At 43.2% G+C, this 17,515-nt stretch overlaps 1 protein-coding gene across 14 annotated transcripts in view; it reads right to left on the bottom strand.

The window, feature by feature from the left end:
- The window catches only part of macf1a (microtubule actin crosslinking factor 1a), a 243,463-nt gene that overhangs the window by 112,328 nt on the left and 113,620 nt on the right, over nucleotides 1–17,515 (bottom strand). For 8 of the 14 annotated variants that reach the window (XM_044335220.1, XM_044335221.1, XM_044335226.1 and 5 more), the window contains 4 exons: nucleotides 13,840–13,929; nucleotides 12,721–12,822; nucleotides 11,380–11,457; nucleotides 9,675–9,767 (listed from right to left, as the gene is read on the bottom strand). In XM_044335220.1, coding sequence (XP_044191155.1) covers nucleotides 9,675–9,767; nucleotides 11,380–11,457; nucleotides 12,721–12,822; nucleotides 13,840–13,929 — 363 coding nt within the window. The remainder of the gene's footprint in view (nucleotides 1–9,674; nucleotides 9,768–11,379; nucleotides 11,458–12,720; nucleotides 12,823–13,839; nucleotides 13,930–17,515) is intronic. The other 6 variants (XM_044335229.1, XM_044335232.1, XM_044335233.1 and 3 more) reach the window with 1 other exon arrangement.

Below are 17,515 nucleotides of genomic sequence, written 5' to 3'. Positions count from 1 at the left end.
ATCAAGAACAGGATAAAGATAAAAGATTTGAGAGAGTTAGCTAAAGGATTTGGTGTCTGGATGACAGAGACAGAGATAGATAAAGGCAAACCTGTGGCAGGTATTTTACAGTTGCCTGTTGCAGAGGACTCTCTATCATGGAGTCCAGTCTCTCTGATGAGCTACTGGTCAGCCCTCCCCAGTCTGTCTGACTGGGAGTGGTGCCCGCTGTTTCTGGAGAGGTCAGTGGCAGGTCACTGGCATAGCCTGACTCCAAGATAGACGACCGCTCTTGTGCACGACCCCGAGTGTCCAAGCTAAATCCTCTGACATCCATGGTCTCCTGAAGTTGCATTTGGTTGGACATGAAGAAATCCCCTCCAAACATTGCGGCTCTACTTTTGTCCTCCTCAGACAGTTGGACTTTGAGAATATTTCCTGTGACAGGAGACGGGGTAGGGGGCTCTTTGTGCACCTCCACCTCACTGTCACTTTCACCCCTCCACACTGGAGAGCCATAGTCACTGGGGTACACTGTCCTCACCACGCAAAGCTTACCGTCCACCTCTCGGATATGGACCACACCTTTGCGCTCCCTCTCTGAAGGTGTCGCCCTTAATGTCTCTGCTGCTTGTCCTTTTTCCCCACCTTCCCCTTTCTCCTCTTTCTCTACTGTCCCCTTGTCTTTTTTCTCCTTCTTTTGTCGGAGTATCCAGGGTTTCTCCAGGACCCCTTGGACTTTCTCCCTTACGCGACAGACCCTTCCTCCACCTGGGGTGGTACTGCCCAGGGCTGCGGCTGTGTTGACCGGGGAAGTGGTGGTGGTTTGGCTTGGGATGCTGGAGACATCTATGATGGCACTAACAGTGTCTTCCTCCCCTGGAAGGCAGAAGACCCCCCTCCAGGCTGGGCTGGGATTGGGGGACACTTCAAGTATTCTGTTGCCCAATAGGCCCCCAACAGTGGCACTCACAGAGCCAGGCGAAAGAGTATTGCTGTGCAGATTTGTTTTGGAATGAATAAACTGGGCATCAGGCACTGTTATAGGAGTCCTAGCTATGTTGCTAAAATCTGAATCTACCGTTTCTACAATCGCTCCCTTTTCCTCATCATCGTCATCCTCTTCCTCTCTTTCATCGAGCTCGTGGCTTCTTTTTCGTCCAAAGTAATCCTGTCCTACCTCGCCTTTCCTGCTCTTTTTGCCCTTGTGCTTACGTCTGAAACGTAGGCGTTTCTTTGGTGAAAGTGGTGGGGCTCCACCGAGTTCCCCCTCCCGAGGAGGCCTGACACAACCCATGGAGTTCCCCATCTCTTTTATGATGAGAGAGAACAATGGATTTTTAAAAAAATAAAAGCAAACCACAGAAAATACAGGCAGTTAATCCATCGGAGAAGCCGATTTAATGTTCATTTAGCTTTGCAGTTGTTTAGGAGTAAAATCCCATCCTTCTAAAGACAGACACCGAAGAGGAAATATTCAGATAGGCTGGCGAATGACTGACAGCTCCTTCATCAATCTGTCACCTGTGAGAGATGTAAAGTTAAGAAGAGCAAGTTGAGCTCCATTTTGCCTTAAATAACACCAGATGAATATAAAAATGGATGGATGAGCTGTCACTGAAGGAGAGAGGAGGAAAGTCAGTCTTTTCCTCAGGCAGTTATTGGTGTGGTCACGGGGCAGGCAGCTGCAGACTGACGTGTCTCAGTCGCCCCCCCACCCCCCCCAACTCCCCCCCCCACGTCCTTCCGCTTTCCTTCACCTCACCTGACTTGCACTCAGGCAATTCAGTGGGTAGCTCTGCTCTCCCTGCTGTTTAAGAGTGTATGTGTATGTGCAGGCGGCTAGCTGCTTTACTTGGTCTGTTTTCTTGATCCCAGAAGATTTGTGGTCGCAGTCAAGGACACAAGGACACAGTTATGTCAGCAGAGCCACACGAGAGAAGAAAATAAATTCGGTTAGGGTCAGGCGCCTGATTTATCACTGTGCTTCTGGCAGGTGAGCTGTTACCCAGTGTAAGGCAATATGTCAAGAAGGATGATGAGTGTGGGAGAGAGAAGAAGGTATTGCAGTCCAGCGTCACACACGCACCGCATGTGTGCAAGTGTGAAAGTCTGTGAATGTATTCGCGGGATTTCTATGAGTGCTGGAATCTCAAGAAGTCCGATGTCACTCTTTGATTCAATATTATAATTCCTTTGAATAAGAGTAGTGACTGCTATTCAATGAATTCAAACATCGCCTGTTGCTATTCCATCCAGGTTCCTTCTTCCGTGTCCAATAAACCACAAAGTATCGCTAAGATTTGTTGTCAGCTTAAGGTGTTGCTGCGATCCGGGAGCTCTATCTACACTCAGATCCAGCAGCTATCTGAGCTCATGAATTAATGATGCTCCTCTCTACTGTGGTAATGTTATTGCAGTGAGAAAGGAGAGAAGTAAAATCCGTAGCGTAGGTCAAACCCCACAACAGAGATCGTAGAAATCCTATCTGTCATGGTAGTCCTAGTGGAAATAGTATTAACGGTGATGCTGTCGATGCCTCTCGTAGTAACGGCGAGCTCGGTGTCTCATTCTGTCGAGGCAGCACAGCGTCCAGATTGGTTGTGGGTGAGAGATAGTGTGCAGTCAGCCAATGCTGCCACAGATTGCTGTGAGATTCAGCCAATACTCTGACAGCTTGCTAAATACTCAATCAGAGCATCGGCTTCCCGCCCCAATGCTTCTCCTTGTCATCCTCCCACGATTTATCCTGCTCATTAAGCTCATGTGATGTGTCAATCCTTCCAGCCTCTGTGTGTGTGTGTGTGTGTTCCTGTTGTTGTCAATATGTTGGAATCCAAAATTGCTGGTGTTAATTTCTCCCATTGATGAGATTTTCTTGTCCAGAGCAGCCAGATACCTGTGAAATCATCTCAGTGTAGACCAGAAGTAGGGAGTCAGTCTGAATCTATAGGCAACCGAAAGCAGACAGACTCCACCTTAAGCTTCCCAGACAGCTTAGCATCACATGACTGTCCCCTGGATACCAGTGTAAAGATCCCCCCCCCACCTCAATGTCAGACTCCCTGATGACCAGAGTTGGCTGAGAATTGTGTTCCGATACTGTCCAATCATAAACCTCCTGTGTTCTGCTGTCAGTCTGCCAGTTACTCAGGGAAGCTTCCCCTTCATCAGGTGGTGCAGTGCGACGATGCAACAGCCTGACAAAATCCACAGTTTGCAGGAGGTGGGGGGTATTTAGACCATGTCTTACACTGAGGCAAAAAAAAAAGGAAGAAAAAAGAAGGCTCTCGTTTTTGTCGTCTTTCCTCTCTGGTGCCTTTTTTCGTCTCTTAATAGCTCCACATGTCCACTTGATCTAATTAGGAGGATGCATCTGGGGTAGGAGCTGGACTCTGAAGCAGAAGAGGAGGAAGGGAGCAAGAGATCGGTCCTCAGTTCGAGTAGCAGACCTAGTTCGCGTACAGATGTTTATCTGGAACAGAGCCAACAAGGATTGAGTGTCCACTGAAGAGCGGTCCTGAACTTCACGCAGCACGGCGGCGGAGGTAAGGAAAAGGGTCGGCACGCATGTCCCCTTTAAAAACAAAGACATGCAGGGAGCAAAACCAGGCAACACAGGGCGTCTCCTGCTAAAAAGGAGGCTGTGTCTCCGTCAGACAAGCGTGGCTGGATTGATCCAATTGATACGGTGGAAGCTAGAGAAACAGCAAGTGTGTGGCTGTCCAAGAGAGAGTGTGAGCGTGTGTTTGTGCCTTCAAGGATGGGCGGTCCCCTGGTCAGCTGTGTGCGAGCCCTTCTGCATACGTGTACACCAGTGTGTCTTGTCCTGGCTGTGCGTTTGTGGTTTGAGGCCTGCTGATCAGGGGAAGCCGGGAGCTCCAGTGACAGCAGGCAGCCTGGATTCGTCTCTCCCACGGCTTGCTTCGCTGCTCCGCTTTATCCCTCGCTCGCAGACGCCGGCAGAGGGAGAGAAAAGCTTTTATCTCCCGGCTGCTGCAGCTTCACACTCTCTTCTGCTCGCTCTCTCTCACTCTCACAATCCACCCCTCCCCTCCTTGGCTCTCCTCCTCCTCCTATCCGCTTCCTTGTTACTCCTGCCCTCACTCTCCCTCTCACACTCTCTCTCTCTCTGTGTCTTTCTAGCTCTCTCGCTCGGCTGTTAGTGAGCAGTTTTCTATGCCACAAACACACATTTGCACACACACTTGACCCAAAAGCTTCCTTGAATGACAGGCTGCAACAGGAACAGAGAAAAAACAGCGAGCAGGAAAGAAATCAAATCTAAACGAGACTTGCGTCTCGTTTCTCCAAAATGAGAAACAGGAAAGCACTTCAATCTGCCTCTCTCTCTCTCTCTCTCCATCTATTCCCTCCAATCTCCATCTGCCCAGCAAGCTACAGGTTATGAATGGTTCTGAGGTGAAAAGGGAAGGCAGAGGGAGAAAGAGAGCGAGTGAAGAGATTTGAGGGAATTAAGAGGAAGTTGTAAAGGACAGAAGAAAAAGAGGAGGGAACGGACCAAAGCTGTGAAAGGATCAAAAGCTGAGGGGGGGGGGGGGGGGGTAAACAGGGGTACACACACCTACTGGTTGTATTTCTGAAAACAAATGAGCTGGAGTTTTATAGCAATATTGAATTTACAGGATTTCTGCATAAAAATGATGAATTACCTGGATTTTACAGGCATTTAATCCACTGGATTGGCCAAAAATAGCTCTTTCCCATCAAATATACAGTTGGTGCTGCGCTGAAACAATTAGTCGATTGCTTGACTGACAAAAAATATTGATAATTAAATAGTTGAAGTCATATATCAAGCAAAACTGCCAACTAAAAAGCAATCATTGTTTCTGCTGTTCTCTCTGTTACATCATTGTAAATTGTATCTTTGGGTTTTGGACTGTTAATCTGACAGATATCATCTTTCTGAAGTTGTGATTCTTATCATTTTCTGACATTTTAGAGACTGAACAATTACTCTGGAAAAAGTTAAAAGATTAATCAACAATGGGAAGTACCATTAGTTGCAGCCAAGATGGAAAATTTGATCCACATTGTCCTCCCAACATGTCACATATCTAACTCACCTCCTACACCGTCCAACACATTTAAAGGCCTGTAGCTACAATCTTAAACAGTTCCTATAGGTTTCCACCCACCATCACTGCACACAAGTTAAATAACACGGCCCAGACAGTGCATGTGATCCTGTACAGTATAGCTCTAACACTGCGGGAGAAGAGGATTCGTCACCAATTGGCACCAACGCTGCAGACGTATGAGCTACTCTGCATATACAGTAAGTGCCTCATGTATGGAAAATGTTTTCACAGAGACAGATATGGATGGAAAACCACTAACAGGCCTTTACTCTGATGTGGTGAAAGCAACGGTAATCCATCTTCTCCCAGTAACCGAAACCATAAGAGAGCACCATACACACAAACACACACACACACACACACGCAAAGGGCTTGAACCAATGGGAAAAAAGCGCTAATCAAGTCCCCGAGGCTTTCATCCCTTGACTGTGGCTACATGCCATCGTGAGCTGTGCTAATCAGACTGCAACGCTCATCTGAACCTCATGCCAGCTTTTCATAAGACACAGCCGCTGCATGTTGGACTGTCAGAAGCTCTTCTGATCATAAATTTGGTTGCTCTTTTGGCGATAATGTGCGCTGATGCATAGAGATTGATCTTGATTTTAATGATCGTAATTCGTCGGGCCGCAGCTGAGCTCGAGAGTAGCTTCAAGAAGCTAAGCCTTCATGTTCTTACATCCCAAGGCTGATCTGAAAAGTAAATTTGAAATCAAACTTTAGACACACTATTTCACTACCGACCACTGTTAAAAACCAATTACAGTGATGAAAGGCCCACTTCACTATGCTGTAGATATTTCTGGCAATGCAAGCACTTGAAAGCAGCAATCTACAAAACTACAAAATCATATGCAGCTGTATTGCTGCCCCGAGCTAGCACGATAGAATATGGAGAAATATTATAATGAACTCAAAGACCCCTGACTTATTTACATTACTGAACAAGATTAAACGACTGATAAACACAAACGATGAAAGACTGAACATAAAAAAAGTAATTCGACCTAATTTGTGTTGCTTAGAAACCTTGTGACTAACTGTTACTGTGTTATGTGAGAAGGAGTAATAAATGTTGAGGAGGCAAAGGGAGATTTTTTTTCAAGAGCTACATGGGCCATGCACTCGCCTTTTTTCTTAATGCTGATCCTGTTTCTGCTCCAAACAGCGTGCTCAATGGTGGCGTTAAAGAACTGTACATAACCTATCGCCACATGCAGCTGATCAATAGTTTGAGCAATATATCAATATAGCTAAACAGCTAGAGTAAGGTACAACCACAGCTTGGGTTAGGAGCTATCTAAGCACTGAGGTATGCTTAAAACATACATGTGCATATTTTCTGCAGTGTAGTGCACTGTAAAACAACATTCAATTAATGGCAATTAACTTCTTTAAACGGGCACTACAGTCTGAAGTGAAGTCTGTTATAACTGACACAGATGGTGATCGATTGATGCAATAAAGTTAGTGCTTAAGAACGACACAAATGAACCGGCCCCCACCTGCTGATTCTGCCTCGCAGCAGCTCCGAGAGGCGATGATGAATTTCCTCACCAGCCCCAAAAAAAATGAACTCACTTGGCATTAGCGCTGGCATACAGCTAGCTTAGCAAACCACAGGGTGCAGCAGGAGCAGTGCATTAATGTATGAAGAGATCTCTTTATACATCCATGGAGGAGTGCCCAAGGACAGGGACTTCCAACGAGCCGGGTCATCTTCAATACTGAGCTTACTGGTGACACCTACTGGTTTAATGGAGTAACTACAGCAAGGACAAATTATGATAGATTTCTATCATTACTGGTGGGTTAAAGCTGTGTTTTTAATTGCTCTGACAATCACAGCTGTGGTAATTCATAACAATCGCAATGCCAAGTATGCAGTCACAGTCTTGCAGATGAGATTTATGCTTTCACTTTATTCATTTTAAGTCATGTGCTAGACAGAACACGGCTGTCAGGAAGGCAGATATTTGCATATACATTGAGGAGACTAAATCACGTCTGAGTTTAAAGCTATTCGGTTTCAGCAGGACTGCTGAGGAAGCAGGATTACCACACAGACAGACCTCATGAGTAACTTGATGTGTTGGTGAAATAATGACTAACAACTAACAACAGCTTTGACCCAAATGAAAAATGATAGCTCGGAGAGGGTTCCTATAATTAGCTGGTGCCGTGAGTCACTCATTTGCACATACACATCCCGGTCACAGAGACCTGGAGGCTTGTTTCCAGAAATGGCTTCCTCATCATCATCATCATCATCATAATCATCATCATGATCATTAGACCAAAGAGGCCGATGGGAATAATGTAGAAATTATAGATTACTCTAGTGATCTGGGCCACATATTGTAGTGAACATTTGTGTCATGTCAACCACAACAAACACTGCAGCGGCTTTAAGAGCTTTCTGCAGCTTTCTTTACACTTATTTCCAACTGTGAGCTGTGATTGGACAAGTGCTGGTCGATATATAAACTAGTATTTTGTATTAATATCAAGTCAAGAGGCAAAACAATATTGCTTGTATATTCCAGATATGAGTTGAAATCTTAATATAGCATATAGCATAGAGTTTGGGAGTTAGAAGGGATAACATGATGCAGAACATATGCGGAACATGAATACACACGTGGTCCCTCTGACACACCAGAATGCATTTAGAAAAAGTGATCTAACCGCTAACATGCTGCAGGAACACAGAGCTCTGTGTGTGTGTGTGTGACTGGAGTTTCTCACTGCAGCTCTAATTTAAAAGTGTCGTCATCTCCTGAACCTAATGAACTCTGGAAACACTGAAACCATTTGCTACTTTGCGCGGGCCAATTCCCCCCCCCCCTCTCTCTCTCTCTCTCTCTCTTTCTCCCTGCTTTTTTTTAACCCTCTTTCAATTTATGTCCTCCACAACTCCTGCAGCCTGTTTCAACCCGCGTCCTGTCCATCATCTCTGCATCACTTCATCCCTCCTCCTCTCTCTCTCTCTCTCTCTCTCTCTCTCTCTCTCTGTGTAACAAGATGTTCTGCTGACTCACGCTCACTGAATCGTTTGCCGGGGTGTCATGCACTACTGTTTCCATGGCAACCGTCTGGCAGTGTCACCTTGCTGCGGGTCACGTCACAGCACATTCTAGTGGTCGACAGCAGCAACTACATCTGTTGCTGCTGACCATAATATCTGAAATCAAATTTTTACTCATTTGCTCTTGTGTGTAACATAGCTGCCATGCGTGACTGGGAACATGTGGTAATTAGGGTCCTGCTGTAATGATTTGAACGGAGTACAACCCTATCTGCAGGCTACGGTGGAAATGATTCCACATCAGGAAATGACTGACCGTCTAGATTAAACACACTGCCCTTTAGACAAGATTTATTTCACCAACAAAATAATAATCACACTTCCTCTCAACGATGCAGCGTTGAGAAGCTGCTTTTCATTTAGACCTTGTAGTTGAAGATCATCTAAAGTGGTTGTCAGCTGCAATGCAGACGGTGTTTTTTTCTGAAATTATTGAGACTTTGCATATACAGTAAGTGGTTGTTATTAGCGAATATGCTAATCACTGCGGATATAGTAGTATACAGTATGTCTTGTTAGATAAAGGGAATCTATAAGAGTTGTTATATTTATTTATATATGGTGTATTCCTTCCACTTGTACAGTAACACCTGTATCACCTGTAAATCCACCTTTTTTTAAATTGTAGTTTCAGTAAAGATACAGCAAGCCTGAAGCTCTGGAACACACTGTAAATCCAGGATCAGGGTTCATATGAAAGACATGGACTTGAGCATGTTGCCTCCTGTGCTGCTTTAATGCAATTGCTGTCAAACAGCCAAAAATGTCATACGGAGTAGTAGAGGACGACCTCCGGCAAGGGCCTCCCAGAGACACGCTAAGGCCAACAACGCAAATAAAAGACAGATATGCACAAAAACTTTAGAACAAAGTCACATTGAACGCTTGCATAAAATACTTCAATGAGTGCAGCTACAAAAACACCTTTTGCCTTTTGTCACCGCAGAGTTTTCTGTTAAGAAGCTGAGCAGATGTCTGTACGTTCTCACTGTACAGACTGAAGTAAACATACTGGAAAGGAAACAGTCTCAAACATCCAGAATTAATCTGGATCAAAGCTTCAACAGAAGTAAACTTCCAGCTAGCGGTGGAAAAAACAACCTCCTCTGTTACATAAGCCTACACTGGTTTGGCAGCACACATATATACATATATACATATATATATATATATATACACACACACAGTTTAGCTCATCCTGGTAGTGATAATAACTCAAATCCTTACAGCTGGACACAGAGTAACTACAGGACAACATAGAAATAAACACCACATTTGCAGCCATTTGTTTTCACTTAAATCTACGCAAAATCCAGATTGAATGACTACAGTAACGATGTCGGCCATAATGTCTTTATTACATAATCAATTAAAGGTGTTATTTAATTAGGGGCTGGATCAAAGCAGCTTTTGATGCCCAGAAATCATAGAGTAAGTGCATACAGGTTTAACTCAGGAAACACAGAGGCAGAAGCTACAGAACAACATATAAAGACACAGACCTGGAAGTGAAGGATGATGGTCCAGATGAGACCTAATGTCAGTTTGGGGTTCCCGTCTGTGATGTCATCGTTCCTGATGTTTACAAGTTTGACCTGAAAATGGGGAAAACAGAAGATTTTTTTAGTTTGGTTTCTTTATAAAAGTAACCTGTTTTGATACATGTATGACCACTGAGAAGAAAATGCATGATTTGTCTTCATTTCTGCATGTGTGTGCATGTTGTAAAATGACCTATCTTCCAATTATCATGCCTATTATGTGTCTCTGAGACCTTATTAAATCTGCTGCCTCTAGCCAAGCCCAGTCACACATACTGTATAATTAGACCTGCGGTGGAACTCAGAAAGGATCCATAGAAAAGAAAAGAAAAGAAAAGGTCAGTTCTCCACCGCCGCCGCCACCGCTGCTGCTGCTGCTGTCTCCAGGAAACGAGACAAGAGATACAACACAAAGTTGTTCAAGCGGTTTGACGCAGTGACAGAAATTTGGCAGACTGGAGAGACACGGAGGAAGAGGAGGTTTAAGTGAGTGAGAGAGCTGCGGTCTGAAGTGAGAGAGAGATTAATTTGGAGGAAGGGCAGCGAGGTGAGATGAGGAGGATGAGAAGGAAACAATGAAAGATGCAGTATGAGAGAGGAAGCAGATAAGTCAGTATGATGAAACTCTTCACTGCAGATACAGGATGGATGAAGAGTGCGGTATTCATTCATTTTTATTTTTGTTATTATTATTTTTACCATTCTCTCTCCTGTTGTTACAGGTTGTGGGAGGGGCTATTACTGTTTGTAATGCCCTGTATCTACTGCAAAATATGAATAAAAATATATATATTTTTAAAAATGCAGCTCTCTCCACTGCAGCAGCAGACCATCTGGCACGAGAAGCTGCCCGGTCCCAGGATGATAAGTAGTTATAATCACATGCTTAGCCTCTGCTTCTGCAAAACGGGTCGAATTTGCTGCACAGAACTACAGAATAAGCACCAGGAAGTTTAAACTATCAGTAAGTTGTTCATTCACACCAGGCATGTTCAGAGAAGCTTATAAATAGTTTTCACACAAATTAACACACCGAGACACCTAGAAAGAGAAGAGTGGTGTGGCTTAAGATAAACAACCCCAAAACGCAAGGCCTTATGGGTAAAGAGAGAAAGATGCTGACTCCTGATAGCGAGCGATTTCTAAATCCTGGAAATGCTTACAGTACATAACAACATGCACTACACTACAGGAACACTGCAGTCTGGACTAATACTTATATTGAGATATTTTTTAATCATTCTGAACACAACATGAGATAAATAATGACCAAGAGCACAGAAAAATCCATCATGTTTGCTACAATAAAGGTTTAATTTAGGGCTGCAACCACAACTACGATTATTTTCATTGTCGATTAGTCGTTTTGTCTATAAAATAGTTAAAATGCCCGTTTAATTTCAGTCAGAGTGAAAGGTCATGTCTATAGATGTACTCTTGTTTATTTAGACTTCTTTGACTCATCTTATGGGATTGTAAGCTATTTGTGAGTGACCTCTGGTGTGATTCCACTCAATCCAATTATAAAAACACAACAAGGAATACTTCAACGTTAGTTCTTATCTGTCATACCTTTTGTAGTGTACACCAGCGTGTGAGATGTCGGTGTTTTGTTATAATGACTGAAGATGAAATGATACGTCTGTCTGTCTGTTTTCATGCATACCTGTCTCTGTTTGAGGAAGTCCAGCGCTATTTGGACGTTCTGTAATCGATGAAATCTCATCCGCCCCTTTTCTCTGGGCTGGAAAAGAAGACAGAAGAGAAAACAAAAATAATGAGTAAACAGATTCATTTCTCAGTTTTTTTGTAGTGACAAAATGCTAAAAGCAGCAGTGTGTTTAAATAAAGCTGAATACAATCCACAGTGCAGTGAAGTCAAAAACTCAGCACAGCTGTATTGACATGAAATGATCCTTTGGGGGGGAGGAGGGAGGGGGGGCACTGTCTTCAACAGTAGCTGTTAAAGACATGCCAAAAACTGTGGAGCAAAACAGACTCAAAACCATGCTGGTTTAGAACGGAAAATGCAAATTTCATGTCAAACCATTCTTCTCTTCCTTTCCTTCACTTCATCCTTTATTCACAAATAGATTTTAGAGAGAGGAAAGATACGGTTGAAAAGAAAGAAAGAGACAGAAACATACATTCACACTCTGGCTGTAAAGATACATGAGTTCAGAGCAGGATGAAGGTTCACACCAGGCTGGGAGAGAGGGGTTACACTTGAGATTAATTATCACATCAGCAAAACAGCAGAAGGAGAAGAGAGGAGAAGAGGATATATGTGTGTATATATATATATATAACTTACTTAAAGCTGTTTACATGTTTATGTTTAATAATACTACGCATGCTGCACGCTGGAGTGTCTGTGTTATATTTTATCATCATGCTCCTGTTTTTTTGGGTCCAATAATTACTTTGAGGAAAAAATATTTCACAGATATGTGTGAATTTGCATTCTTGAACTATTTTTTTGCCTTCATTTATTAAATATAACAGTAGATTTATAAGCAAACCACTATTATATCTTTGAAATAGCAAATCGAGCCAAAATGGATAAAAATATATATATATGATTTACAGTATAAGCTATATTTTATTGTGTGCAATACATGCAACGTAGCACTAAAGCACTGTTGGGTGAAAACTCTGAAAAATCTCTGAAAGGCCACATTTTTTTTTGATGGATGATCCTCCGTACATCTAAACCAGAGAGCGAAACCACCGAAACCGGAGTTAGGATGTTGTCACCCAACAGGAATGATGGTATGTGTTGTGTCATACAAAAAACAAACAAAACCACAGCATTATCTACTGTATGGTGACATGTACAGCCCGGTTTTGGAAGTCAGTGGCACAGCACTCTCATGCAGCCTCACAGCTCCACCTGTAGGGGGCAGAGGGGTAAAGCTGAAGGGGTCAGAGGTCAGAAGTGAGAGAGTGAGCGCGGTGGCGGTGGGGAAGGGGGGAGAGGGTTGTTTTTTTTCGTTTTCGAACATACTCCCTGAGCTCCTTCCTCCTCCTCATCCTCCCCTCTGAGTAAGATGAGAGGGGGGGCCCGCAAGGCGTATGCCCTTTTCAATGCGGGGCCGCTCTTCTGTTGCTATGGTAACAGAAGGAAGGGAATGGGAGATAGAAAGAGAGGAAGAAGGAAAAAAAAGATGTAGTATGAGAAAGAGGACTGGATGATTTGAGGGTAAGAACCAAATAAACAAGGAACCAAAGTAGAGTAAAACTGTAAAACACTGGAAATAATTGTGAACCAACCAATATTGATGAAAATGTTATGAAAAATGGGAATTTGAACACCTAAAATTCCACGATAAAACTCTGAAAAAGTTGTATGCCACAAGTGAAAGCTCCAGAAAAGCAACTAAACAGACTTTCCGACTGATCTATTTGATTGTCAGGATGGAAACATTAACTTCAATCTCAACTTTTGAGCCAAAACGGACAAGAAAGTGCTCAGAAAGTCCACGACAACCTGTGCGATACGATCAGAAGCTCCAGAACAGCAACAGATTGTTTTGTCAACGCCTGTAAATAAAGTTAAGATAACATACGGATGAGTCACTCCTCTTCCATGAAACACTTATTGTGTCTTTCTATTGTTCTGTCAGTTTCTCTTTCCCACAGAGGGCAGGGTTTATATCTATGTGTTTGTGTGTGTGTGTGTGTGTGTGTCTAAACAGACCACACTCAGCAGTCTGTCTCTGTTAGTCTACCTGTCTGCCGCTGAACCAGCCTGTGACACATTGTAGCCGGTCTGTCTGTCAGAATTAACGCTAACACTCCGGACTGAGCCACTGAAGCTCCAAATAATGCATCACTGTTGGTTACGTGACATGCTGGTAATCTAAAAATGTCAGGTTGTTCAACTTTGGCATTAATCATGTGTCGGCCTTGAGCGGAAAGTCAATGTCTTAAAAACTTTAAGCTGGAAAAGTTTCATCCCGAACTCTCTGGATTACGATGCACTGAGCTGAGGGTGACGGGGTGTGTGTGTGTGATGAAGCAGAGGAGGAGTGTGTGATACGTATTGTGTGATAATTAGTGAGGAAATAATAATGAGTGTGTGCGGGAGGATGTGTGTGTGTGTAAGGGAGGTAAAAATCCATACCAGGGTGACACCAGAGAGGACCTCCAGCAAGGAAATCAGGTTGTGTCCATCCCTCAGGTCCTCGTACAGGTCTGTGATGTGCTTCCTCACCTTAAAGAGAGGTAGAGAAGGGAAGAAAGGAGGAGGGAGAGGATGGAGATGGGTGAAGGACAAAGAAGTAAGGTCAGGGGGGGAGAGGGGTGAAGGAAAGGGAATGAAGAGGAGAGAGAGATGAGAGAAGGGGGGGATGGGGAGAAAAACAGAAAGACAGGAAGTTAATTCCACACTCCAATCATCCCTCTGTTGATTCAACACTGTTGACATCTGCCAGACTGATTTCCCCTCAGCTGACAGGGCCGGTGACAGCGGTTGCCGGGCCAACGGAGACGGAGCACCAGCTGTGGCTCTTGTCTCTGTTGCCATGACATCATCTCCGCATGGAGTGGGGGGGATGGGGGGATGGGGTGGGATGAGGAGTGGGGGGGCTGTCACCAGCAGAGACCGCTGGCATGGTGACTCAGCAGCCCAGTGGAGCAGTGTGATCAGCATCACTGCTTGTTTTGTTTGAAAGTGGGACACTCAGAGAGAGAGAGAGAGAGAGAGAGAGACAGGAAGTGACTTATCTTCTATGCACCATTGAGAAATTGTGTATTTTAGTTAGTATTTTCTATTTTTTTTGTATGCACCACAGGTCTTTAGATGTGCAGTAAATGTACAACCGCATGAGACTGACTGAAATCCATATTTTGTTTTTGCTCATGAGGCCTTATTTTCTACAATATGATGTCTGGAAACTTGCTGCTCGCTTGTGCAAAAGAAAACAGTATCAAAATATAAAAACACAACTAATCATTATAATACGCCCGTATCATGCCTTGAGTGACACGTGTGATGCGATGTCTCATGTTCTGAGAGGACAGGAAAGTTAAATTATTAAAATGATTTAAGTGATGGGGGACAAAATTCACAGATACGTTTATCTGAAGATAATAGGAGGCTTCAGTCATCTGAGTTAGTCTAATAAAGTGGATATCTTCCACAGTTCAAGTCTTTTTAGTGAAATAAATCCCTCTTTGTGTCTCAACAGACAGAGCTTTCCTGTTCAGCTGCAGCAGAAGGGTCGTAACAAAAAGAGGCAGTAAAAAGATGATTGACTATTGACTTGATTTGACTAAACTGGATAACTGAAGCCTCATATTAGCTTCAAATAAACTTTTAAGTATACTTGTGCACAGAGGGAAGGCTGTGGATTTTCTCCCTCATCACTTATATTATTATATATAAGTGTATAAGTTAAAGTGCGTTATGAAAGGATCACTTAATGTCCAGTATGAACAGCAGGAATAATTACAGCAACAAAAACATGTGTCAGTGTTTATTTGGGCCCCTGACTGTTGTTTTAGGACAGAAAAAACTGAAAAATAGTGGATTAATGATTAGACAAAATATTTGCAATCAATGCATATACATTAACACTCAAGTTGTTCCATTACAGATGAAAAAATAGAGGCAGCTCTTCTTCTATCTTGACTACTTTCCAATTCATCAGTTTACGCAGTATGAAAAAGCTGCGGAGAAAAACAGCCACACCAGGCAGAAACAATGGAAAAGTTTTCTTTCTAAACATTTTAAAGGGCATTTATCTTCATGAGAAATCAGACAGCGGAGAGACAGGAAAGGCTGGCAGGCAACAAACGTCAGGCATTCTTACCCAAAATGTTGCTTCAATGTTTCAGAGCCAGCCGGGCAAACAAGGACACATGTCCACCTGCATTACAGTGATTTTCCTGCTTCACGCTGCACCTGCACTGACTAAGTTTTGCTGCAGTCCTGGCCTCAGGACAAAAACATGTACTACCGCCTTTTACCACAAGAGGGCAACACAGTCTCATTAGTAGGCTGAGAGAGTAAAGTCTTCCTCACTCTCCAACTGAGTACAAATTAAAGAAAAAAATCTGAAACAAGCTGAAAATTGTCTCCAACTTAAAACTGCGGCAACAAAAGTAACAACATGCCTCCCACCCTTCCCTCTTTTCTTCCTCTCACCATCTATTTTTCCTCATCTGTGTCACACTCTCACCATTGTGTCGCTGCCTCTATTCCTCTACGGATGGTTGACACCAGCTGGTTTAGAAGGGAGCTGACGATACAAGTGTTAATTAGATGACAGGGGGAAAAAAAAAAAAAAAGGCGGATCCAACACTGACTGGAAATGAGGTGCAGTTTTTGTCTAATTGTGTCTCGGTGTGTCAGAGCGTGCGCTTGCTTCCAAGTCTGCCTGAATGAGTGGACCCTCTGTGTTCCTGGCGTGTTTATTACCAGATTACTGGAAGCCCACCATGTGAGTTACAATGATGAAACCCCTCCCGCCTCCCCTCGCCGCTGATTTGAATAATTTATCTGGACGAGGTTACTTAGCTGATACTGACAGCAGCAAAGTTTTTCCTGTTATCGTTGGTCCTTCCTCAGAAAGTCAATATTATACTCATACTTACAGGGGAGGGAATAATAAATATTTACAGTATAATAAAGTCCAGTACAGTCCAAACCTGGAACGGACTATATTTAAAATGTTTATTTGACTTCTATGTGGGCTGTATGGCTGCTACATCAAACCACAGACGTCAGATAAGCTGTCCGTCAAGAGAAATTTAGATGTTTATTTGTTTTTATGTTACCATGGGTGTCCAAAGATAGCACTTAAAAAGTCCCACTGCATGACACACCATATCAACTCTACACTAGACTCTAATATGTAATACTAGCTGCTATTAAAAAACTTCAAAATACAACACAAGACTGAACCGAGTCCTGGGACGAATCACTACAGTTAAATTTGCTCTATAGCAGCCGGATGGATCTGATGTTTTTTATGCTGTGTGTGTGTGTGTGTGTGTGTTTGTGTCTTAGGGGATGTTTCTCACACATCCAGCTGTGTCTGATGTGTCGTGGCGTCAGCTGTCGGACACCTTTGGCACTAAAGTATAATGTCAAATGCAGCTAACGTTAAGGACGACGGGCAGGCTGACGACACCTGGTTAACAGAGACAGAACAGCTCTGATACACTGATAAACATATCAAGGTCAGACTGAATTTGAAGATAATTTCACTATATTTTATCATCTCAATCAAGCATCAAGTAGATTGTTTTTAGTAATATATTGGATAAATGGGGAAGATGAGCAGAATAAGTGATGGCAAGTATTTGTCATTTAAAGATGTGTTTCTGGGATTGACATGCTGCTTCATGTAATGGGACTTGTCTGATTTAGCAAACTCTACATTGTGAATCTGGCACTCCAAGGTCAAAAAATGCTAAATATGATATGCATCATTTCATAAACCCAGCTCTGACTCTGTCGACACAAAAAATGATTATTGCTAAACTAGCGCTTGACCCCCATGTGTTCATTCTGTCTCCCTTTATTTCATTTTTTCCTCTAAAAGTTAAATCATAGCGTGTGTAGCTTGTGTCTGCTGCATGCTAGCAGTGTGCTCCTTTTAAGATTATTATTAATATGAAGCATAACACAGGAAGTGAAAATATAAACACAAAAAAAACGGAGTTCTTGCTTAACAAACAGAGCTTGAGCGTCTACTAGTTCGTCAGCATGTTTATGTCACATTTGCTGGTGTGTTAGTAGTTTCCATCCCGGCTGCTGTGTAGGTTTTATAGCTCATTTGACTTTGCCTACA

This window comes from Thunnus albacares, chromosome 19 (genome assembly GCF_914725855.1).
Source record: "Thunnus albacares chromosome 19, fThuAlb1.1, whole genome shotgun sequence".
NCBI lineage: Eukaryota > Metazoa > Chordata > Actinopteri > Scombriformes > Scombridae > Thunnus > Thunnus albacares.
The sequence above is the reverse complement of the archived record's forward strand: the minus strand, read 5'-3'. Positions and strand labels throughout refer to the sequence as shown.